Genomic DNA, 25,245 nt, shown 5'->3' on the forward strand with positions numbered 1-25,245 from the left:
AACTTATGAACTATAAAATTTCATATAAAATATATTTTTTTAAATGATATCATATTTTTATAGAAACTTTTAAATAATAAATGAATGGTTTTTTATTTTATAAATTTATAAAATTATACATTTTCACATAAAAGAATTTTAAATTTTTTATGCATTTTAAAAATAAAAAAAAATATGAATAATTTTATTATTTTTTATATATTTTTAAAATTACAAATTTTTACATAAAAGAATTTTTAACATAAATTCTAAATTTTTATCAAGAAAAGTTGCTTTAAATCACATTAAAAGAGTTTTTTTTCTTTTTCTTTTTTTAGGCTATATTATAAGATATATGTATCATAAAATATCATCTCCTATATAGTATAATATCTTTGTATATTACATTTTATGAAAATGATATCTTAAGGCATTATATTCAATGGATTATGTTATACCATGCTAATATTTAATTTATAGAAGGAACAAAAAATGAAATAGAAAATATATTACATTTCAATATTTCATATTTTTAAAATAAAATAATATTGTATTCTAATGTTTATTATTAAAAATATAAAATCTATCTAATATTTATTATTATTTAGAAGTTAGTCTATTTTTATTTTTTATTTTTAAATAATATTCATGATTAAAAGATTTAAAATTTGCAAATAAAAAAAAATCCCCTTATGTTGTTAAATATATAAAATTATTTTCTATATGTTAAATGTTCAATTTGATAATTATTTTGGATTGCTTAATATACATACTTTTAAATTTTTTATTCCTTTTTAAATTAAAAATTATTTTTTAATCAAAATTTGTTTTGCAAATGGAGTAATATAAATAATTTGAAAAATTGATGGAAATAAATTTACGACGGATATGATATGTATACACTAGATCTCTTAAGATTATTATACTCCCCAAATATGAAAAAAGAGGTTAGATAAATTATTTCATTATTTATTATATTATATATTTAGTTGAATATGAAATATAATAACTGATGAGATAACTTATCATCTCCTGTTATATATAAAATCAAGCAATTCATCCTCCAACCAGCATGTGGTGACCCACTCTTGTTGTGACCCATGAGCATGTTTTATCCAAGGCGATAAGTTTACTTGAGAACTCTGCCACGAGTCGTCCTCCACCCATGCACGAGGCACGATGGCGGGTGGGGTCCTCAGGGCCTCCCAAATTGGGGGTGGAGTGGCGGTAGATTGTCCACGTCATTGCAATCCGAACACTTCAATGGATCATTCAATTGGTAGGAGCGACATACAGTGTGTACAAAGGGCATACCTTCAATGTTAATATGGCATTCATGGCCCAATCTACAAGAAGTTTGAAGGTCATAACTCACAAGGCTTTTTGTAATCCAATACAAGCAGGGCTGCAATTTGGGCCTGAACTGGAGACTTGAAGTCCAGATCAACAGACCCAGTAAGGTTTGCCCAAGTGGGCTCACTCTTAGCCCACTGAATTGTGCTATTGGACGTAATGCTCTTTATGCTGTTTTGGTTTCTCAAGAATAAAAATAGAAATTAATATGAATTTAATAATGAGATCCAAGTTTTGATTTTCAAGAAAATAATTTTTTTATTCCTAATTATCTCAACCTTCAACGATATATTTGATACGTGGAAATAAGAATGAAAATAGGTCAGGAATTAAGGTGAATTACTATACCATGTAAAAGAGAGGAGTAAAAGTGTCTATGACAACGAGATTTGGTTTCTATACTGATAAACTTCTTTTCGTATTTTCATTCTAAAACAATAATCTAAATACATTAATGAATGAGAACGCAATTGGTTTCCATTTTCATACTAAGTTGAAAAGAAATAAAATCTTCAAGAAACAATTGGTTTTTTTTTCCCTAAAGAACAAAGGCAAAAGAAACAAAAATTTTAGAAGATTGCTTTTACCATGTTTGGAGGCTTTTCGGCAAAAGTTTGGAGCATTTCAAGCATTTTCTTCTGGTAAGTCCTAGCCACACAAATTCTCCCCCTTTCCAAACAAGCCAAACTATAGTAAAGGGAGTAAAAGCATTGGAGCTTTCTCTTTGCTTTCTAGTGAACCAAACAAAACTCTGATCAAAACCCTAAGAACAAGATGGAGAGAGAAAAAAACCTCGAAACTATAGACAGTGAAAACTCAAAAATGTTCTTGGGGACCACGATGGTACACCCACTGACTCATGTCTGCTCTTTCCTTTCCCTCTGAAAGTCAGATATTTTTGAAAATAAAGCAAGAGAAATAATTAATATTAATACTTATTACAGCCTTGAAATGGAAGGGAAAAGTATCATAAAGTGACGTGGTGATGAGGATATTAAGACAAGGGTGTTACAAGGAATAATTGAAAAAAGTTGTAAACCCGGAGCTGGTCCATACGCATGATGACAGGAAAAGGAGGGGTTAAGAGGTGTGTAATCATGGAGTCAGGTTAGAGATAAGGCAGGAGAAAGGTGGTGAAATGGATCGCTTGTACCCCATGGCATTGAATTCTTGTTGGATTATCCTAGTTTTGTCCTATCTTCGAATCTTCACTGCACTTTCCATGGATTCCTGTTGAGAATAAAAAAAAACAAATGAACCAAATCCGGGAAACAGGAAAAGTTCCATCTCCATTTTCAAAGTTGAATCATTCATCACCATCCTCATTTCATCATCCTCTTTTCTTTTACCTTCACCTAAACACACCCGTGACAATCCCTCAGGAAAATTCTGGTTTTCACAGTGGATGGTCCACTTATGCATGATTCATAATTTTTTTCCATTTATAATCTAAAATATTTATAAAAATATACCATCTTAATCAATATTCTTTACAAAAACGAATCTTTAACGTATATTTTATGTGGATTTGAACGTGTTCATGGTCTTCATTTCATGTCTTCTTTAGCCGAATTTGACCACACTTAGTTGGAAAAATGCTGCTATACTCAACTCCTTGGTTTTACCTTTTTCTTTTTCGTGGGACACATGGTGGATGGATTAGTTTAGATTCCCATCCCAAACCCCAAAACTTCAGCGTAAAAGAGGCTTAAAATGCCAGTGGGACTAAAAACTATGTTGGCTTGTTGTTTCCTGGCACTAGACTTTTTCAGACAAGATGGAGGGCCAGTGTATTTCACTCAACTAGCATCCAAGTCTTGACCTGTCCTTTTCTTTTCTTAGGACAATTTTTGTGGTGGTGGAGAGGTGGGGAGATTGGGGGACCAAGGTCCTCGCAAAGCTGAAATTACCACATGAACTGAGGCTGACTTGTTGGTTAATTAAAATCTGGACCCCCCATGTGATATGCAGCATTTGATATGTACCTGCAGGGGCATGTACCTGCATGACCCATTAATCCACACATGGAAGAAAATGGCAGTTACTATTATAGGCAACTGCTTTGAAGAACCTCCACCATACTCACAAAAGCATCCACTGATCCCTCAATGCTTGCATGGACCGACAAAATGAGAATAACAGGCATCATCAGAGTGTTACAGTACTATTGGCTTCATGATCTGTGGCCAAGCTCATCCATCCATTATTAGGGTTTGAAACATGCCAACCAGATAGGTTATGTCATTGATCGGTGGTATGTACTATCAAATTAGTATCGATGAGCGTAGGAATGACGCCGGTTGAGCAAGTTGCAGGCTTGACAAACTCATGAAATAAGTCATATGCTAGCTTGGTGAATAGTTGCTTCTTCAATGGAGCTAGGCTAGTGTCCATTTTCAAACAATACTTATAATTCTCCCATCCAAGAACAGTTGTCTCTTTATCATTTCCATCACTTAAAGACTGAATTTCAGAAGTAAGAAGGAAACAAAATCAAAGTGTCAAAGATAATTTATTAGATCCTAGTAATGTTAGATTTTAAGAACTTAAATTCTTTTTTGGACTCGATCCTTTCCAACAAATGACATGTAAGGTACGCAAGTGTCGGTTTGGAGAAGCAATAACTCAGCTTTTTCCCTTAATCTTTACATGTGTTATAACATTTTACACTATTATTCTCTTTATGAAAGCTTATAAATATAATAAGTCTTCCGTACAACATGAAAAAGGCTACATCATACAATGATCACGTGCTTCTTTCTTCAAAATTTACAAGTGGGGTCAGGGTGAATTGGATTATGATTCAATTACGCCTGTAAAATTTCTTCTTTAAGAACACTTGAAAGGTACATATGGAGATAGGACAGGCCTTGGTTACTAGCAGCCATGGTGCAAAAAGATGAAACATTTCATTCAAAGAAAGAGAAAGTAATGAATATAGAGTTGATATAGCTGCTTCCACCCCATCAAAGTCCTTTTGTCCCATGCCTCCTCGTTCGATTTGAATCTTTAGTGAATCTTGTCCTATGTCACTGTGCAAGGCATGGAACAAGATGGAGTGCAGACCCCTCTAAATTTAGACACAGTATAATATACTTTTCTTTTCCTAATTGAGTCTCTTTGAATGTTATACTCATACCGCTGAGTTCATTTGGAACCTTAAGAAAAACCATTTCCACATTTTCTTTTTTAGGTGCTCTATCCATGATGCTTACCACCCATAAATATAATCCTTCTGTCACCTTGTTGAATTTGTATCATTAGTACTCCATTTCAACTCTCCATCAAATCTTTTTTTCGTGTGGATTTTCAACACTTCATCAATTGGATTTGACCCTTGAAGGGGAAATTGCAGCTAACATTTATGTATGCTAAATTTTGGAACATTCAAACCGTAAAATCAAAGCAAAACTAGATAGAATCAAGCTTGATCTTTGAATTTTTGGGATTCATTGATCACAAGTTGTTAATATAAACGCTCTGCAAGAGTAAGGGAAGGAAAAGGAAAATGATGGCTAGTTGGAGAAAGGGTGAAAAGAAAATTGATTGGACCTAACTCCATTATCATTCCAGACCCTCATATTTTTTTCTCCTCTGCATTCATGGAGATTGAAATCTACAAGGTTTCTGTCAAAGAAACCAAGATTTTTTCCCCCAGTGTACTGAGAAACAGTTGAATCAGAACAAAGAGTAGAGTAACATGAGTTGGATTCATGGGCAGTAGGCATATTCTTGATGATTAAGCATGTAACATCATTGACAGACATTTTTTTGCCTTACATTCATCCCGATTCTTTCCTAGAAGCTATCCAGCTTTTTCATGGGGAAATTCCATCTGCTAACTATTGCAGGAATACAATGTTGAAAGACCTTTTTTCAGCTTTTTCAATTTTTTTCGGCCGTAGATTTTATTCATGCCAATGAGAAGGAGGACCTTATGACAAGGTTTTCATCCAATAATTTCACCGACAGACATGCTTCTCTGCTTCAAGTACCTGCAACTGCAACCAGTCTTATCCTACCTTAGATAATTGAGTGCCCAAAAAAATGCTCTTCGCCTAGAAATTTTCAGCATATCCCTTGATTTGGAACCACCTCTCAGAGCCTTGAGCATCTATCCATACTTGTTTTTTTTTCCCTCCAGTGATAAGATGGCTGATTGAGTTGGGGTATGGAGAAGACGATAACCCTTAAGTTAAAAATGAAAAAAAATAAAAAAATGGAAAAAAAGTTACTCGCATGATTAATTTATGTTACTTCATCTTGCTCACGTTTTTCATCCATTGCACGGAATCCATGCTTTATTTGGCACAATTATTTGTACTACTTTAGGTTCTTCGACTTTTCATTCATTCACACTGTTAGATATCTTCAACTTTAATTGAACTTTCTTGTGAAATAATTACTTGCGTTAGTGCAGGTAGTTGATGACTTGATGGTCTATTCTCGCCTTTGTTTTCTTTTGTATTAGCAGATAGCTCTTTTCACTTTTGTCGTCCACTCAACTGCTAAATACTACTATGCTCATCAATAATGTAAGCAGAAAAATAAAGCACAGAGTGGTTTAGATTCCCTTAAACTAAGATTTAGCTTGGTTTTCAAACTAATCAAACTTCAATACTCCAAGCAGGCCTATATAGGCATGCCCTTTGGACTTAATATCTCCATGTGAACAGACTAAGTAACCATCATTTGTGTGTATGAAACAAAAGCTTCTGCCACAACATTAGACATTACCGATAAGGGCCCCCTTACATATGGTCCCTAGTCTTCTTCATCTTCCATGCAAGGAAGTGATATTAGACAAACCTAACAAACTACAACCCCATTCCATTCATCTTTATTGAAAGTAAACCCGGGTTCGAATCCAAATCACCATTAGTTGTAAGGTGACTGTGTTTTGTAGTGTTGGAGAATGATTAGTTTTAAGCAGTAGCTTGATCAGCCCGCAAAAGGTTTTATGCCATTGTAGAATGAGGAATCCAGACGAAGCTGATCCATCGTTTTCATGAAGATTGTGCCAATAGCACTAAATGAGTGCTAGTTAACAATCTCGCTTTTGGAGATTTTTCATACTTCAGCTAGTTAACAATATGAAGAAAAAATAGAGTAGAGCGACAAGAAATTGGGAAGAGGACAGATGATGTTTAGGTAAAAGAGAAAGGAACTTGGTATGAAGAGGGATGTTTAGATGTTTGTGAGGTGGGATTGTGAGCTTCTGGACTAAAACAAAATGTGCACGTGAGAATGGTAAATTGTAAACAACTGCTGGGATTTTTAATACACTTGATTTACTAAATAAAATTGGGATGTGGGGATGAGCCAAAAGGATTGGTGACAATGAAATCTAATGCGAAAAATACGTTGGCTCATCATATTTTCGAAGATTCTCAAGCCTATTTTCATTCTCATTTTGGGAGCGTAGAGTCCACTGCCTGTTTTCAATGGTTTAGGCCAACCAATTAACATCCTATAAATAGGAAATGTAGTTTACACAAAAGTTGGAGAAAAAGGCGTTGAGCCATTGCAGAAGCCTCTCCCCAATTATCTGCCGCCTCCAAACCCCACCCCCTCCACCACTACCACCACCACCACCACCACCAAACACCACCTAGGTCCGCCACCCACTATCCCCCATGTGGATGGGAATAAAACAAAAGAAGCAACATTTCCATTTCCAATTTCCAAGAGGCTTCCCATTGAAAATGATACCAAAATTTGCCAGCTAACCTTGTATTTCAGGCTTCATTGATACAGAGTTCATTTCTGCACCTGGGCTTTGAGCTTTAGGCTCTTTGATTGGAAGGGGTTGTGAAGCTTCCGGGGGTTTGGGTCCGCTACTGGCCATGGCGGACATAGTTAAGCAAATCTTGACGAGGCCGATACAATTGGCAGAGCAGGTGTCTAAGGCGGCAGAAGGGGCCAACTCGTTTAAACAGGATTGCTTGGAGCTTAAGTCCAAGACCGATAAGTTGGCGGTCCTCCTCCGCCAGGCTGCGCGTGCTAGCTCGTATGAGCGCCCCATGCGCCGCATCATTGAGGATACTGAGCAGGTCCTGGATAAGGCGCTTGCGCTGGTGATAAAGTGTCGTGCCAATGGCCTCATGAAGCGGGTGTTCACCATCATTCCTGCAGCTGCATTCCGGAAAACATCACTGCAGCTGGAGAATTCGATTGGTGACGTGTCCTGGCTGCTCCGCGTGTCGGCATCTGCCGATGATCGCGATGATGAGTACCTGGGTCTCCCTCCAATCGCTGCCAATGAGCCCATTCTATGCCTGATATGGGAACAGATTGCTATTCTTCACACGGGTTCACTTGAGGATAGGTCTGATGCTGCTGTGTCTCTGGTCTCCTTGGCCCGCGACAATGATCGGTATGGAAAGCTCATTATTGAGGAAGGAGGGGTTCCACCCCTTCTAAAACTGGCCAAGGAGGGAAAGATGGAAGGTCAGGAGAGTGCTGCAAAGGCTCTTGGTCTTCTAGGACGCGACCCGGAAAGCGTAGAACACATTGTGAATGCAGGTGTGTGCTCAGTGTTTGCGAAAATCCTCAAAGAAGGTAGGATGAAGGTTCAGGCGGTGGTGGCTTGGGCTGTCTCAGAATTGGCTGCCCATCACCCCAAATGCCAGGATCACTTCGCACAAAACAATATAATCCGGTTGCTTGTTAGCCATCTAGCATTCGAGACTGTTCAAGAACACAGCAAATATGCCATTGCCAGCAAACAGACGATGTCGATTCATTCAGTTGTGATGGCAAGTAATAACCCCAATCCCAATCCTAATCCCAACTGTAACAAGGGAAATGAAGATGAGGTCACCGCCCACATCCCTCATCCAACTGGAAACCAAAACCCGAGCCAGATGCAAAATGTGGTTACTAACACCATGGCAATGAGATCAGTATCCAAACCGCCGCCTATGCCACAGCAACCGCAGGGGCAAAACCATGCAATGAACAACAACCCAAACCAAGCCAAGGCAAACAACAGCAACCCGAAGTCGAACAACCATCATCAGCAACATGCTTTAGCTGGGACAAGCATCAAGGGGAGGGAGTTTGAGGATCCAGCCACCAAGGCTGAAATGAAGGCAATGGCAGCAAGAGCCCTGTGGCACCTCTGTGAGGGAAATGCCCCTATATGCCATATAATCACTGAATCAAAAGCACTTCTATGCTTTGCAGTTTTACTAGAGAAGGGCCATGATGATGTTCAGTTCAATTCAGCCATGGCATTGATGGAAATCACAGCAGTTGCTGAGCAAAACTCTGACCTGAGGCGCTCTGCCTTCAAGCCCACCTCCCCAGCTGCAAGAGCTGTGGTTGAGCAGCTACTAAAAATAATTGAAAAGGCAGACTCGGATCTTCTCATCCCCTGCATCAAATCCGTTGGGAATTTGGCCAGGACTTTCAGGGCAACTGAAACCAGAATCATTGGACCATTAGTGAGACTTCTGGACGAAAGAGAACCAGAGGTTTCAAAGGAGGCAGCCATTGCACTCATTAAGTTTGCCAGCACTGAGAATTATCTCCACCTCAATCACTCCAAAGCAATCATACAAGCAGCTGGGATTAAGCATCTGATTCAGCTGGTCTACTTTGGGGAACAAATGGTTCAGTTTCCTGCACTGATCCTCCTATGCTATGTTGCCATGCATGTCCCTGACAGTGAGGTACTGGCAGAGGAAAAGATCCGAATAGTTCTGGAGTGGGCATCAAAGCAGGGGAGTATGATGCAGGATCCAGAGATTGAGACACTGATAAACGAAGCCAAAAGCAGGCTCGAACTCTATCAAGCCAGCTCTTCAAGAGGACACCCCTGATTCCATCCGTCTGTACAATATGTCAATATTTCCAGGAGGAATCTCAAAACAAAATTTTCCCTTTTCTTTTCTTTGCTTCTCTTTTCTTTTCTTTTCCTTTGTTTAATCTCCCACTAGACTGTATATAAAGTTAGCTTTGCAAATTGTTTAGACAATAATCTAAATCCCTTTCTTTTTCCGGTTTTCAGTGGCCTTTTCCTGTTGCTTTCCAGCATATTTCTTTGCTCTAGAAGTTGTATTTCATCCTTATTCCGCAGTTTGCACTATTGCTGCTCTGGGGTTGATCAGAGAGCTTGTTTGGATGATGAGAAAAGTGTTGAAATTAAGTACCTAGCCATGAATCTTCAAGTTACACAGTAAGTGTCATGATTTTTCAAACTGTGATTAAGTTAATGTATCACTCCAAAATGTTTCGTCGCACGAATCTTCTGAACGGACAGTGCTAAAACACATGCATGTATGCATTAGTACGTATAACAAAGAAAAAGGTGGCGTCCCATCCATGTCACCTCAAAATAAATTGACCATCATCATCTGTGCATCATCTTTACGTTTCCAACTTGCTATCCGGATCCGCATAAATAACATTTTAGAAAAATAATTTGGACACGTAGGAAAATTATTCCTCCATTTCTCTGCACAATGGAGCGTACAATGCTTCGGTGTTCCCTGGGCATTGGCTCTGGGTCATTCCTACTAGGGTTAGGTCGAGGACGAAGAAGGCCGACCCAAGCCATCAATGAGATACCCCTCTAGGATATTATAGGATAGTCTTGGTAAACGTTTCATACAGGGCAAAGACCCTCTAAAATAAGAGAGACGAGAAATCAAAATGGTATAGATGTGTTTCGGGAGGCCCATTTAAAGGTAATATGCAAATCCAACCCACAAAAATGGGGCTTTGTCGACCAAATTATTATTCTTTCTATGCACTATATACTATTTCGATGAGCTATTCCAAATTTGCTCTTTAGTTTTTCCTGTGAGCAGCACCGTATTTAGTAAATATTTAAATATGAACCGGTCTCCATGTTAACAGGTCGAGCGATCGTTGGTGCACCAGATTGTTATCTCGTTTGTTTGTTAGGGTGAGAATGAGACTAAAATGACTTTCCTTCATATTTTCCTTTCCTGCTTAATTTTTTTTTTTTTTGGACTTTTTTAGGTTTTTGATACGGACGCTGAACTGGCCTAAGAGGAAGACATTTTTGATATGAAATAACACCTCACACCAAAGTGCATGAAAAGGAAAAAAATTTCAAATAATGGACATATCTTGGTTATGCAAACTTAGGTTTTAAAAATAATATTATTAACAAATGGGCCTCCGAAAACACAACTTTCCCAATCGAAATGTTACTAAGAGTCCACATTTTATGAAAGAAGAGGGAAGGTAATAATGATTGAAATAGACAACGTAAGGCAAAGGAGCACTTACGAAACATATTGAAAAAGATGTGTACCTTAGCAGGACTCTTATCTGCAAGTATCGGGGCTAAATTAGTTCACTCGAACTAATTTTGTAAGTATAGTTTATGAGGTAGCATTTATCATACTGCAGGTCCAGGTCTTTTTTGATCCAATGTACTTTTCTGCTGCGACGGAGAAATGCTAAACCCTAGTTAGGAGTGAAGTTGTAGTCGGTGGGGTAATAGAAAAAGGAGATTGGTAATAATGAAGGGTTAAAAGAGTCGAGAACAGCCCTATCCGGATTCAGGAAACAGTGCACACTCATTAGGAACTGTGAATTAGTTGACTCCTAGGTTATTGGGCCCAAATATGGAAATGAAAATTGATATGTGGGTCCTGGCCCACGATGGAATTCCACTCAAAGCTCATCATCTCTGGCAAAGAGAACGATGGTGTCGGTCCTCCCCTACCTTGGAATATCACTCAGAATTCATAGGGCTCTGTGACCACTGTAACTGAAAGAACCATGGAATCTTTTGGGAACAGCAGGGAGGGCAAGGACATCGTGTCTTGGGCCTTTGGTGGGGAACATTTCAAATTCTGAATCCATGTTTGAGGCCCACTGAAAGAGCCCAAGAAGGGTACAAGCCCAGCAATGAGCCTGCTAGGTAAATTAGTGGGCCTTTAGGGGGTTTTTAAGTGGTGTACAACATGTTGAAAACAGACCAGATGCCCATGATACATGGGACCTTAATGAATGGGCCTAGCCTAGTCCAATTACCCAAATCTTAGTGGGTATAACCTTGTTTGTACATTCAATACAAATATCTTATAGTTATTGTTGTAAATCTAATGAACTCGATGAAACTATACTAAGCTTGAGGGGAGGGCTTAGCATGAAAAGTGATTATGATACTGCACTAATACCATAATATGGCAGATGTGCATTAGATGCTCAAGGGGTCACCAATCCTATTAACCATATTAAACTTTAGGATAACAAACCCCTTGAGGGCCTTCTCATGGAGGATATCATTAGTAAACAATGTCAAGGTGATCCCTGGTATGGAACAAAAGGTCATAGGCTCTAAAATCCTTCCTTGCATTAAGTTAGGGACCTTGTTGAGGTATGTTCGAATTACCCAATAAGGCCTCTCTTCATAATTATGGGTTCATGTACCTCTAATTGTGCTTTGATCACTTAGAATTTTTGAAATCCCTTTCCCTCTCATGTTGTTCATTTTCTTACAAGTAACTTCTCTTGGATGGTTCTGAAATAAGTTACCAACTAACATAATCTACTCACCTTTCGAGTCATGTATTTTCTTAGTCTAATGTCTCGTTTCATTTCTCTAACTCTTTTATTCTCAACAAGGTTTCCTTATTTTCTTCACTCATCATCTTTTTGTTGTAATTTTCTTCTCTTGATGTTGTATCGAAGAAGGAAAGTCCTCGTATAATAGCTTGCTACTTGTGCAAGGGAGCACTATGACCATTGTTTTAGGTTTTTCTATGGTTCCCATAAACAGTGCCAATCTATTATGCCCTCTTCAAAAAATAGTAGGTCTATTCAGAAATGTGACCTTTTTTGTGATATAAAAGGAGTCTAATTAAAGTAAAGAGGTTGGTGTGGCTAACCATTTTCCAATAATTAAAGCAGTGATGAGCAAATAATAAGATAATGAACAAATAAAAATAGTGCAAGAAGGGGTAAAAACTAAGATCATTTTTGTTTGCTCCAATCTTATGGTTGTATAGTTGTTAGTTTTGGTTAGTTTGGTAAGTTTGACCATATTGGTTGTTGAACGACACATGTTATCCTATACCTTGTTACTATATCATCAAGTAATAATTACAAAACCCTTGATTTGAGGGGTAAGGGGCCATGCATGTTGTAATTATAAAGGTGAGGACAATTTCATTTAAATGTGATCTTTGTCCATTGTCTTCCTTCTCTGTATTGCCTAATCGCATTTAAAGTTTGTCTTGTTGCATTTGATGTTATGACTATTGGTCTAGACATCACTTTTGGAGGGGATAGTAGCCTCACATGCATCACTGTCAAATAGTCCAATCCCAATTCGACCCACTCCTCTTAGTATGACATGTGTCCCTTGGTTCGAGCGACCTTATATAGAGCAAAAAGTAGTCGTCTTGTGTATGTTTTACATTTAGTTCAACTACTTTGTACATGGTGTGCACATACAAATAAGTTGAACATAACACTTAAGCACACATATGAATAATATCTTAAACCATAAAGATATCTTTGACATGCAATAAAAATTTAAATAAAATAGAGGTATAGTCATATTTCATACAATTCATTGGACCAGTATGAGCTTGCACCAAGAAAACAATGTCTTGAATATATTATTTGTAATGTTTTGACCTTGTACAAGTATCATAATTATCGTGTATATGATTTTTAGATGCATAAAAGGTATTTTAATACACAATAAATGTGCAATGTGTTCACTAACATCCCACGAAATATTATTATTATTGTTATTATTGTTGTTATTATCGTCATTGTATGTTTACCAAAGACACTATTTATATAATGCAATTGCATGCATATTAATATAAATATTATTCATAAAATTTTAATAAGAAATAATCATTTATAATAATATTTCAAATAATAATAATAATAATAATAATAATAAATAATAAATAAAATTAAAAATACTCATATGTATAATACATAGATGTGGGATATCCTAGTAAATAAGAAAAAAGTTCAATAATAATAATAAGTAAATTGAAAAGAAAATTAATGATAAAAGAAGTAGTAGGTTGGGGCATTTTTGTTGGCAGGTTATGTAGTGAAAGAGATGGGGTTGAGGCTTTAGGTCTAATGGCTACACTTTCTAAGCTAATCATAGGGCAATTACAGGTACCCATCAAGTTTGTCCCTAGGGCAATTATGGGTACCATCAAGTTTGTCTCCAGGGCAATTGTTGGTACCACCAAGTTTGTCTCATTAACCACTGTGGGACATTATTGACTTGTGAGAAATGTTGGATTTTAATTGAATATTAAATAGAATTAAAAAAAAAAAAACTAAGTTGGGTTTATTTTAAAATTAAAAACTTATATATGCATAAAAGTAGAACTGTAGAAAATCTTATATAAAAAAATTAATGTAATTTATATCTTTAAAAATTTTAAAATTTTAGATAATATCCTAATTTTTAAAATGATTATTTTTTTAGTTTAGTAAATTATTATTTGAAAATGATAAAAGGTGTTACTCTATGTGGCAAGGTTTTTTAAAAATAATTTTTTAGAAAAGTTTTTAAAGATAATTTTATAATAGTTTTTGGAATAAAATCTATTTGGAATATTGAAATATTTTTTAATTTTTTTTAAAATAAATTATTTATAGTATTTTATTTTCAATAATTCAATTATTATTTTTTGAAACAAGTGACCTTCTAATGTTTTATCTAAAGAAAAATCAATTTTCCTTTTGTTGAAAGTTTGAAAATATTTTCATATTTCTAATTTTAAGAGTGGGAAATAAAAATAAAAATAATTACCTAGGGCCTATTTGGAATTGTTTTATGTTATCTAGAATAAATAATAAAGAAAATTCGTTTAACAATAAAAAACTGTTTTATATTTTCTAGTCTTAAAATAAAAAATATGATGTTTTCAGATAACATATTTTAGTTGATTTTTATTATTTTCACTTGTTTTTTTATAGTTATTTTAAGAAATGATTATATAAACATATAGAATGATTAAAAATAAAACATTAGATTTAAAAATTATTTTTAAAAATATTTTAAGTTTTCAAATAGACTTTAGTTTTACAAATCTCACATAACAACTTTCAAAAATTGTTCTAAAAAAATTATTTTTTATAATTATTTTCAAAAACCTTTACCTAACGAACCCGTATACTCTACAACTTGTTCGATGAGCGTTGTTTTTTGTTTTTTTTATTCTTTTTATTTATAATTTTAAGTCCTTTTCTCAAATGATAGGTTACATTAATTTCCATTTTAACCTTTGACCAAATTCAAATATTTAAAAAATGAAGCGTATAACTTAATTCCTTATTACATAAGGAACCATTTTCCTTGAAGAGAAAAAATAACATCTCAAAGAAGTTTTCTTTATAATACAAAAAAAAAAAAAAAAATCTAATAATTATCATTATCATAGCTTCCATCAACCCTTTACAAAAGTGTCATTGCACCACTCCATTTGCCATCATTTTGGGATTTAAGAAATAAAAAAGAAAAAGAAAAAATAGATATTAGGGTTTTAGCATTAAAAAATGTATTTATTATAGTAATTTTTTAAATAAATAAATAAATAATGGATTTTTATTAATTTGTCTATATTCTTAATGATAATTTTATATAGGAATAATTTAATAAAAATATAAATTAAGAAAATAGAAAGCGAAATGTTAGAGGGACTTATTAATACAAATATCCAAATAAGTTATTAGCAAAACTAGCTGATGGCATTGGACAGAAATCCAAACGGTCAAAAAATTATGAAATTGGACAAAATAATTTAGATTTAAAATTATAATAAATAATATTTTTTTTTTTGGGTGGTGATAAATAAATAAATAAATAAATAAATTTATAAAAAATAATATTGCCTTGATTTGTAGAAGCCTTGGTTTCTTTTTGTTGGAAGGACAAGACACATTGATGAGTCCCATCCCACACATCCTTTGACTGTCATTTGACCATTTGACTACTTCCACCAATCATCTTTTTTTTCCCACTTTTATTTTTAAAAATCATTTTGTTTACTTTTTTTGAAGTTTTTCCAATATTTAAATTAAAATATTCAAAAAGTTGTTCACTAAAAGGGCAGTCCTTTTCACCGGAAAGTTGCTAAGTCTATTGGTTAAAAGAGCCCCCACCCCCTCCAATTACTCCACGTGTTCAAACTAGGGCTGATATGGTAATTTCACACTATGTATTCGTTTCCCTATTCCAAAACTGCCCTTGGTTTGGCTGGGAGCGGGTGAAAACGGTACACATTCCCAAACCTGTGTCTCCAATCCGACGGTATGTATTCGTCGTCTGATGAATCCCCAGCCGTCGGATGCTAGGAGGATAAGCCAACCGTCTTTTGGACAAAAGCGGGACCCAGAAAAACACTTAAAAAGGTAATATTTTTATTTATTATGCTGACGTGGTCTCGATTTTCGGCAAGGTTTTGGATATAAGTATTCGTACCCCGGCGCTAAGAGAGCATACTTAGAGAGAGAAAGTGAGCAGCGTTTTCTCTCTCTTAGGGTTAGGGTTTTGAATTTTCCTTTTTTTTTTTTTGGGTTTTTATAAATTAATTTTTTCTTTGGAGTTTTGGAGGCGTCAGATCGAAGCAGATGAGTAGAGTGACCGGGACTGTGAAGTGGTTCAATGACCAGAAGGGGTTTGGGTTCATCACCCCCGACGACGGCGGCGATGATCTGTTTGTGCACCAGTCCTCGATCAGATCCGAAGGCTTTCGGAGCTTAGGAGAAGGCGAGGCGGTTGAGTTCGTGGTGGAGTCCAGCGACGACGGGAGGACCAAGGCGGTAGATGTTACTGGACCGGATGGCAACCCTGTTCAGGGCAGCCGCGGAGGAGGTGGCGGAAGAGGTGGGCGAGGCGGTGGGGGTTATGGTGGTGGTGGTGGATACGGCGGCGGGGGCGGTGGGTATGGTTATAACGGCGGTGGAGGACGCGGTGGTGGTAGAGGAGGCCGCGGTGGCGGTGGAGGTGGAAGGAGTAGTGGCGGCTATGGCGGCGGCGGATATGGAGGCGGAGGCGGATATGGAGGTGGAGGCGGAGGCGGAGCTTGTTACAACTGCGGAGAGGAGGGCCATCTCGCAAGGGACTGCAGTCAGAGTAGCGGCGGCGGAGGAGGCGGTGGCCGATACAGTGGCGGAGGCGGAGGCGGTGGAGGCGGCGGTGGCGGTGGCGGTGGCTGCTACAGGTGCGGAGAAGCAGGCCATTTCGCTCGCGAGTGCCCTAACAATGCCCGTTAAAGTGCGAGCAAAAAGGCGATGATTGGTGGGGGGTAAACGTGTATTTTCACATGTTTTTTTCCTTCCTCTCATCATACCTGTCGTTCTTCTTTTTCAGTTACTGTCATGGTTTGTTTCTTAGTGGGTCATCTTCGTATAGCCCACCTTTCTCATTTCAAGTTATGTTTTGCAACTGTTTGGGCCTATCTTTCATAGGGTTTTTCTTGGATCGGATATGGTGATTTGCTCTCTCTTTTCCCCTCTCTCCCCCCTCTTTTTCTTGAATTGACATTGGGGTTGGTTGTTTCTACTATGTTGAGTTACAGAGTAGCAAGAGAATGGTGTTTTTGTTCACAAATATTAAGCTCTGTCTGTTCCTATACATATATATACATTGTGGTTTTCAATTGCAATGAATTAGGGTTTCCCTTTTATCTCCCTGTTACTGTTCTGCTTTTGATTTTTCCCCAGCTATATAGTGTTATGTGGTGGTGGGGTCAGGCTCAGAAGGGTTTTGCCTTTCTCTTGAAAAAGATTGAAACTGATTGATGCAGAAGCGTCTTTGAATAATGCAACCTAAAGTCACCCAATAATAGTAATGGGAAGAGCCCCCCTTCACTGTTTTTGAGTCTTTTTTGGCCTGGTGAATGGTCCACCATTCCAGGGACCATGACCCAGAATGGTTCTTGGATGTTCTTCCATACCATGGGTGGTGGTGGTGGTTTCATCTTTTCGTGGGTAAAGTTGGTTGATGTTATGGGGTGTCATTGACCCAACCAGTGGTTACGTAGCCCCATTGGAAGGAATATGCTCCTTTTCCACCTTTGCATATTTGTCAATTACTTTACATATTTCAATTATAATGTGAACATATTCTACTAGCATAGACCATGGACGTTGAGGCTTTCTTTTGAGCTTTTCTTGATGGGGGAACATTCCACTCATTTGCTGCTTTGAAAAATATGTTCCCATGTGTTCAAAGATGGGTTCCCCGGTTTCCAATGTTTTTGAAACATTTGGTGTTGTAACAGCGGAATCAAATTTGCTTCTTCTACCTAACCAGAATGTGCCTTCTGGGTTCTTTTTGGTGGCTTCATTCTTAATACTCGATTCTTTGAGCACTAAAGGTATTTTGTTTGGAGAACTGTGGATTTTTTATGAATGGATCATTTCATTTCACCAATGGCGGTCAAAGAGACTTGGTAATTTGGTGATGCCTTTCACATGGGCATCCCACTAAGCCCAGTCGATCTTTGAAGTATGTGCATTTTAATTCCTCTATAATACTGTATTGTCAACGCTAATCCAAAAAATTCTTCTTCTAGAAGACCACAGCTCTGTTTGTAGAATTGGGTATGTAAATGCATTCTATTCCAATGAGTTCAGTTGATTGACCCAATGCTTGGAGTTGGGTCTAGAAGCTGCCTTTTGGTTCAAGGGGTGATGAGCCTTGAGTGCAATGTGGCTGGGCTTGCAATAGCTTTCAAGACCCAGCCTTTGCTCACTAAGCAGTCAGACTTGAACATTAAGCAGATCTTGGTTATAATCCCTCCGCAAATCTGCATAGTTTGAATCTAATTTTCTTATAATGCCCGAACCCATCCCACCCCTTTTAAAATAAGAATTCAAATCTGCCCTTAACCTAGTTACACCTCTTCAAACCTATTCTATTAGAGCCAAAGCCGTCAGCCATCGCCAGTCTTGGTTCTGTTTGGTCACTTCAGAACCAAGCAAACAAACTCACTTGGGTTCAAAATGGATCTCAAAACCAGAGGTAGGACATGGATTTCGAAGCCAACCTCAGCAAGGATTACCCATTTTCTATTGAACTCGAGGTTGTGAATTCATCAGCCAACATGAACCAAGAAATTTGTATTGATGGATGATTACTTGGTATATAGATTTGAAGTGTTGGGTGAGCATATTCAGAGAGTGAAGAACACTAATCATTGATACAATAGTCGTTGCAGGTAATAATGTTGTTGTTGACATTGGGAATTAGTACCCACAGCATGGCAAAAGAGCATGTCTCCCAAGCTGATATCATTGTCTTGTTGTGCAGCGAATAAAGGAGGGAACCGAATAACAGACTCCATGGGGCTTTACCTGAAAAGATTCAAGGCTTTATTTCAATGGGTGTATAGCATGCTCTTATAAAGGGTGGTTCGGACACCTTTGATGCCCCGTATAGATTCCCTCATAAAATTGTATCACTGTGACAATGTCTGGCAGGCTTCTCAGCCAAACACCCCCCAAGCACCAACCCCCAAGCTTGACGTCAGACAACCCCCTTTATTTCTCTTCATCTTTAATCATTTGGGCTTCTCTTCTCGGCCTTTAATCATGAATTCACCTCTCATAATCATGGAATGGGGTGTGGTGAACATATGAAATGGAAAGCAAAAGATGCTTTGCTGATATTCTCTGCCTACTGCTCCTGCTACTCCTGCTGCTGCATATGGTGGTGGTGGCTTTTGTTTCATGACTTCTCATTTTCAGGACTCAATCACCCATGTCGTCCTAGATATTGGGAGCCGATTAGTCTCACAAGAAGGGATGAAAATGAAGTTATGTCTTGCTTTTGCCATCTCAGGCTTACTTGGTTATAGATGATGAAGTTTCAGTGCGATTATTATGAAGGTTTTAGGCAGGGCCTGATCCTGGTAAACAGATCGCTGAATCTGAATTCCTAATGCAAAGTTTCTGGTTTCTACAGCATTGAAATCTATGGATATTCCTGGCTTCTAGTCTTTTGAGAAGATGATGGGACCACCATACAACGAGGGTTGAGTGGATTGTGAGCAGCAGTTCAGCCTCAGGCCAGAGAAGTGCATGTCAAGTCCTCGTATATGTAACACCTCAATCTTTCTCACTGGATTCCATAAATCTTTTAAACAAAGACAAGTGGCATTGAGTATCAACGACACTGCATATGAAGCACAGCTCTGGAGTTCGAGCCTCGCCCAATTGCCTGGTGAAACCGTCCATTTTCTCAGGAGTGGGCTCCTATGAACAAGGGTACCTCGGTTGAAGTTAGTAGAAATTCCACGGGAAGTTATCAAAAATCGATCGACTCTTGGATCAAGGGATCACGGTTGATTGATGTGTAGGAGAGACTATGCCTCCTCTATTGAGGTCCCAAAGTATGCTCTATCCATGCTCGTCCAACCTTGGTTGAAAACACAAGTATTGGGCATAGCTGTCACTAGTGAGACATTATGGCTTTTAAGGTGGCACATGATCATATTAAAGATTTGATCAGGGTTGTCCCAACCAATAGTTGGAAACAATCAAGTGCGCCTTCAATGACAGTTGTTGGTTCCTATTCATTTGACAACTTTTCTTCTTGTACATTTTGATCTTAAGATTTATGTTTCTTCGTGTTCTTCGTAATGCCAACAATTAGAAGGAGTCATATTGATATTACCCTATAATTTGCTTTGTTGACAATTGGATGGATTTTCCTTTGTCTAAGGGAAAAAAAGAAAGTATGAATAAGATATTAGAAGCAGATTTAACACAAGTCAGAGAAAGTGAAAAATCCATTATGTGGGAACATTTAAGCATTTGGCATCATAGCTAAGGTACAAATTTCTCAAATATCTCAATAATACTACATCCTTCTCTTTTCTTTCCTTTCTGAAAAGCAGTACAAGGACTCACTCCCCCTACCTAAAAACAACTTCTCAAAAGAGACAAAGAGATATAAAAGGAGTGTATGGGGTGGAAGATAGATTTTTGAGTATATACCTACTGACTGCACTGAATTCCACCCCAAATGTGGTGTACTGACCATGGCTTCCAAAGGAGTTCAGTGGTGGTGGAGATGGTGGAGAGGAGGCGGTGGAGAGACGGAGGCGCTGGTGGTGTTGAGAGGGTGTTGCGGTGGTGATGATGGTGGGCACTGGTAACACTTGGTGAAGAGCCCAAAAGTGTCAATCTGGTGTACAAAATTGATCATACTGGCCCACCCACCAAACCCAAAACCAACCACAAACACCCAAACCACCACAAAGATGTTGATTGTATAGGCACCAGCCCATCTTCCCAAGTACTTTGGTGGTTGCTCCACTGCGTTCTGCACCCACAAAACACACCAACATTCAATTCTACCCCCAAAAGTATTTTTCTGTATTGGAGAAATAACCGCTAGCGGTCTGCTAGACTGTGACCACACGCCATCCCCCCCCTTTTTTTTTTAATTAATAAATAAATATATAAACGAATAAATACAACTGTTGAGTCAAACTTCTGACACCCTCCAGAGATCAGCCAAAGCTGTGTCCTCAGATGTCCTACCTGCCACCTTTCTCTTCCTGGCTAAACTTCTGTATATGGTGAAAATATTTCAAGTTGAAAAGTAATATTTTCCCACCAAATGGTGGAATTTACCACATTTAATATTAATATTAAAAAACCTTTTCATATTTAATAAAAAAAATTTGACTTTTTATCCGTAATTAATAAAAAAAAATAATGGTAAAAAAAGCAAATGCACTTATTGAAAGCATGCCTTTCAATCTGGTGTGTAGGTAGCAGGATAAGAAAGTGGAGTTTTACCTCACGGGCAGCCGCTGATTTGAAGGTGAAGATGTGGGCCAGAGCGGGGATGATATAGACAGTGAAACTCACAAGGAGAGATCCGACGGTGGAGTTGATGGGCCCAAAGAAAGGGAAGATGATGGCAAGAAACCAGATGGGGACGACCACAGGCAATCTCGCCGCCGCACGCTTGCAAAGGCTCTTGCACTCGTGCATCCCTATCGCTTTCTCCCACACGAAGTACAGAGGTGTGCATGCGAATCCAAAGGTGATGAACTGCAGCAACACCACAACATGCTGTGACTATTCCGCACAGGAATACAACTCGAAAACTCTGATTATTAATTTAATTAAATTGATCAAAGAAAATATGGGGGTTTGATAGGGTGGTTGCCTGGTGGATGAGCATCAGCACGACAGCCATGTCCCTGAAGTGTGATCTGGGAAGGAGGGCAAAGGCGTTGGAGTGACTGAGAAGTGCATCACCAAATGCCCAATAGACTGCTGCCGCGGACGGAAGTGTCAGTGTCAGCACATACACGGTAGCCAGCAGGTATATGGCCTTGAATTTCTGTGGTTTCCACATTGCATGCATTATCTCTCTGCAAAAAAAAATCAAAACCTTATGTTTTTATACACTTGATTTAGAATTTTCTAAACAATAATTAAAATTTTGGAATAAGTGGAAACTGTTTTTCAAAACAAAACTGTTTTTTGAAATCATTATCCATCAAACCCTTAAAGTTTTTTCCACCAAACACCAATCCAAAAGTTTAAGCTATAAGCAATGTATTACATATAGGGAATAAGTCGAAACTGTTTTTCATATTTTAGTTTTTAAATATGATTTGTTTTTCAAAACAAACTGTTTTTCTAAATTATTACCCATCAAATCCTTGAGCTTTTTCTATCAAACATCAATACAAAAGTTTAAGCTATGGAGCAAGAGGTAATGGTAATTGGGTGGTGGTAATGGGCTTTTGAGACAAAACCCAAGAAGTGACACACCTGCCTGACCCACAAATCCAAAATCTAGGATTCACTGATGATGATGGACCCCATTCAGATAAAAGCAAAAGGGGACAAGAAAAAGAGAGTTGGCTTTCTACACTATGGAAAGGGAGAAAAGGGGTTCCCAAGGAGATAAAAACTAAAGAATAAAAGACCTTTTGCCTCCCACGCCTGGGGAGGGCAGTTTGGGGATTAAAAAATTTCATGAGAATGATGTGTACCTGGGGAATAATAGGCTTTTAGACAAAGATTGGTCATCAGATCGGATGGCCCAGATCAAATCAAGAAAAAGAAAAGACAAAAAAGAGAGAGACTGTACAGTCATTTTCAAAGGGGCTTAAGGGCGCTGCCCTCTTCTGATTTATTAACCCTATAATAAAAACATGGACCATTTGGTAAGTTAAGGGCAGTGTCTTACACAGTCACAGCATGTCCCCCGAATGTGTAGAGAATGTTTGTAGCCCCTGTGAAGTATAGCACCAGCTTGGATGGACCTGAGTGTTTCACTCCTTCCATCTGCCCATTAACAAATAAATAAATAAATAAATAAATAAAATCATTTACTAATTTTAATATCATATGTTTTGGATATTTGGTTGAATGAGATATATGTATAGTACCTGGCCATGGAGGAGGGATGCAACAGTGAGGTACCAGGCAGTGTAAGTGGTCATGATCAAGCCCAAGAAGGACCAGATTCTGTAGTTGTGGAATGAAGGAATAAAGACTGTGGTGGCACAGCAGGCTCCGAAGATGTAAGTCCATGTCCTCTTGTCCAGATTATCATTTATGTAATATATGTTGCTGCAACAAACGACATGCCCAGTTGCAGAAAATGCCTCAGATCTTTGTTTATTGTAAAGAAAGGAAAAAAAAATGTGGTGGGTGAAGAAAAAACAAGAGACAGAGAAAGAGAGAGAGAGAGAGAGAGAGTAGTAGTAGGAGGAGGATAGGGAGGGAGAGAGGGAGATGCCTGGCACAAGCTATGAGTTGAATCACGGATCCAAACAGAAGAAAAGTGCAGTTGAAAGCCAACCCCACGTTCCTCCAGTGTTTGCCAAGCAGCCCATCAAGAACTTCAAACCACTTTTGACAAGAAAACACATGAAAGTGTGAGAACCCCATGTGGGAAATGGATCAAAAAGATGGAACAGTGGTAGGAGAGAAGAAATGGGGAGTAGTACTGATCAAGACCTGAATGACATGGTTTCTGAAATCAGCTTTCTCTCTTTCCTTTCTGGTTCTGTATTCCACATAGAGGATGCTGATGAGATAGGCTGTCCAGCTTCCCATCAAGCCATAGAACAGCTGGAATAGAATCCCAGACAGCATCCCCAGCTGGGAAAATGAGTATGGCAAAGTCAGCAGAACCTGAGCCACCTGAAACAAACCAAACCCAAATGAAGTGGGTGACTAAAGTTCCTTTTTTTCATTTTTTCTCAACTCAAAATACAAAATTTTTCATGGTGAGACCTGGTTTGAAGCACAGCTAAACCAGGCATCATACACAGAGCCACCATGCCAGAAGAACTTGGACAGCCTTGTCTTCACATCCTGGGGCTTGCCTTCAGTCTCCATCTCCACATAATTCCCCACCATCACTGTCTCCACCACCTTATCAGAAGCCATAACTCTCTCCAAATCAAAGCTAGCTATCTGGTTGTGTTTGTGTGTGTTTCTCTTAGAAATGAATATGAATGGCTTGTGCAGTGGTATTTATACTAGACACTGAGACTCCTTTAAGGGTGGGAAAAGGCTGTTTTTCAAAGGCATTTTACAGGGCATTGGCCTTTTGGGGAAGCCAATAAAATCCACTCTCATTTTTCTTTTTTCTTTTTGGTCTGTGGGTTTGATGGAATACCACTGGTTTTCGAGCCCCTTTTTGTAATTAATTTTTTTGTTGTTTAGCTCATAATTTAATATCCCATAATTGCATTTTGTACCACTATAAAATCCAATAATTAAGGGAGCGTGAGCGGCTTGTGTGCACGAGCGGGTCTCCACACTTCCCAAGCTCATAATCACAATAATATTTTTCTCTACCATACCACTATCGATTTTTCCTTTAGTAATCCACTATCACCCTTTTAAAATATCTTATTCTAGGAAAGTTGGCTCCTTTTATGAACAAAATATTATTCATTTTTAGGCCTAGATACTTGAAGTGTACTAAAAGAAATTTCAAAATGATGGTAAAGTAGGTCTTATAGAATGATTTTTGAGCTAATATTGTTTTGGTGTGATATTATTGTCAAAAAATGGACATAACCATATAAGGGTGATGACTTCTTGTACACCATGACCTTTATCATCTCCTAGTGAGTTGTGACTTGCAACTACCATACCATTAATTGGGTTGGTTTTAGGGTTTTAAGACTATATATACCAAAAATGGGTTGGTTGTTTACCACAAAAGGAATAGTATGGGGAGGAGAGATGGTATATTGGAGAGAGCATTTTGTAGAAGAACAAGGGAGAGTTGGGTAATAAAAAAGGGAGAATAAGCAAGGGAAGGAGTGAAGGAAATTATAACAAAGTAGACCACATGATTGCAGCCAAACGGGCGTGGTCTCTTTACAAGAAGAAGAAAGCTGCTTTTCTCACATGGTGAAAGCTTTGTGGACTCGAGAATCAGCCCAAAGCCCTCCCAAAGTCCCTTGCTCACATGCCCATTTTTGTATTAGCCATTGGAGAGTTTTTAGGTCATGTGCTCCTTGGGAAACCCCATCTAACCCTTCTCCTTGATACCCCTTATTTTAATTCCATTCCATGTCATTTTCATATTTTTATAATACCCTTTTCGGGTTTTTCCTTAATCGATCGTTTACTACGCTAATTAAAACCAAAATTAAGGGTATAATTACTAGCAAAAACTATATTATTATGTACATGGCCATGAGGGTCCAAATGGGTGTTGTTTTTTGAATTTGAATGTGTGACCAAGAGGGTTGATTGATTATATATTTGATATAATGATGATGATGTATGATGGGTTTGTTCTTATTTTGAAAAGAAACAAAGGGAAAACCCATGTATGCGGTATTGATTATTATTATAGAAAACATAAATTCAGGGGAGGGAGGAGGGGAGAAGACTTAAAAAGCAAATTTTGCTTTGCTGCAGTGCAACATATTC

The 25,245-nt window shown here is 37.9% G+C and overlaps 3 protein-coding genes across 3 annotated transcripts; 2 read left to right on the forward strand and 1 right to left on the reverse strand.

Moving 5' to 3' along the window:
• Positions 1–6,826: 6,826 nt before the first annotated feature.
• Positions 6,827–9,345, forward strand: LOC100264182 (ARO1-like protein 1). The gene has a single exon (XM_002277574.4). It carries the CDS (start codon positions 7,179–7,181, stop codon positions 9,156–9,158), a length of 1,980 nt encoding a protein of 659 aa, XP_002277610.1. The 5' UTR covers positions 6,827–7,178; the 3' UTR covers positions 9,159–9,345.
• A 6,443-nt stretch (positions 9,346–15,788) lies between these two features.
• On the forward strand, positions 15,789–16,995 carry LOC100259004 (glycine-rich protein 2). Its single transcript, XM_002277592.5, has one exon. It carries the CDS (start codon positions 15,934–15,936, stop codon positions 16,576–16,578), a length of 645 nt encoding a protein of 214 aa, XP_002277628.1. The 5' UTR covers positions 15,789–15,933; the 3' UTR covers positions 16,579–16,995.
• A 3,075-nt stretch (positions 16,996–20,070) lies between these two features.
• On the reverse strand, positions 20,071–23,908 carry LOC100253820 (auxin transporter-like protein 2). Its single transcript, XM_002277381.4, has 8 exons — positions 23,584–23,908; positions 23,305–23,490; positions 23,084–23,196; positions 22,731–22,914; positions 22,529–22,626; positions 21,494–21,701; positions 21,118–21,375; positions 20,071–20,635 (listed from the first exon to the last, which is right to left on the reverse strand). Exons 1-8 carry the CDS (start codon positions 23,737–23,739, stop codon positions 20,369–20,371), a joined length of 1,470 nt encoding a protein of 489 aa, XP_002277417.1. The 5' UTR covers positions 23,740–23,908; the 3' UTR covers positions 20,071–20,368.
• Positions 23,909–25,245: the final 1,337 nt, after the last annotated feature.

This window comes from Vitis vinifera, chromosome 3, assembly GCF_030704535.1.
Source record: "Vitis vinifera cultivar Pinot Noir 40024 chromosome 3, ASM3070453v1".
Classification (NCBI taxonomy): Eukaryota; Viridiplantae; Streptophyta; class Magnoliopsida; order Vitales; family Vitaceae; genus Vitis; species Vitis vinifera.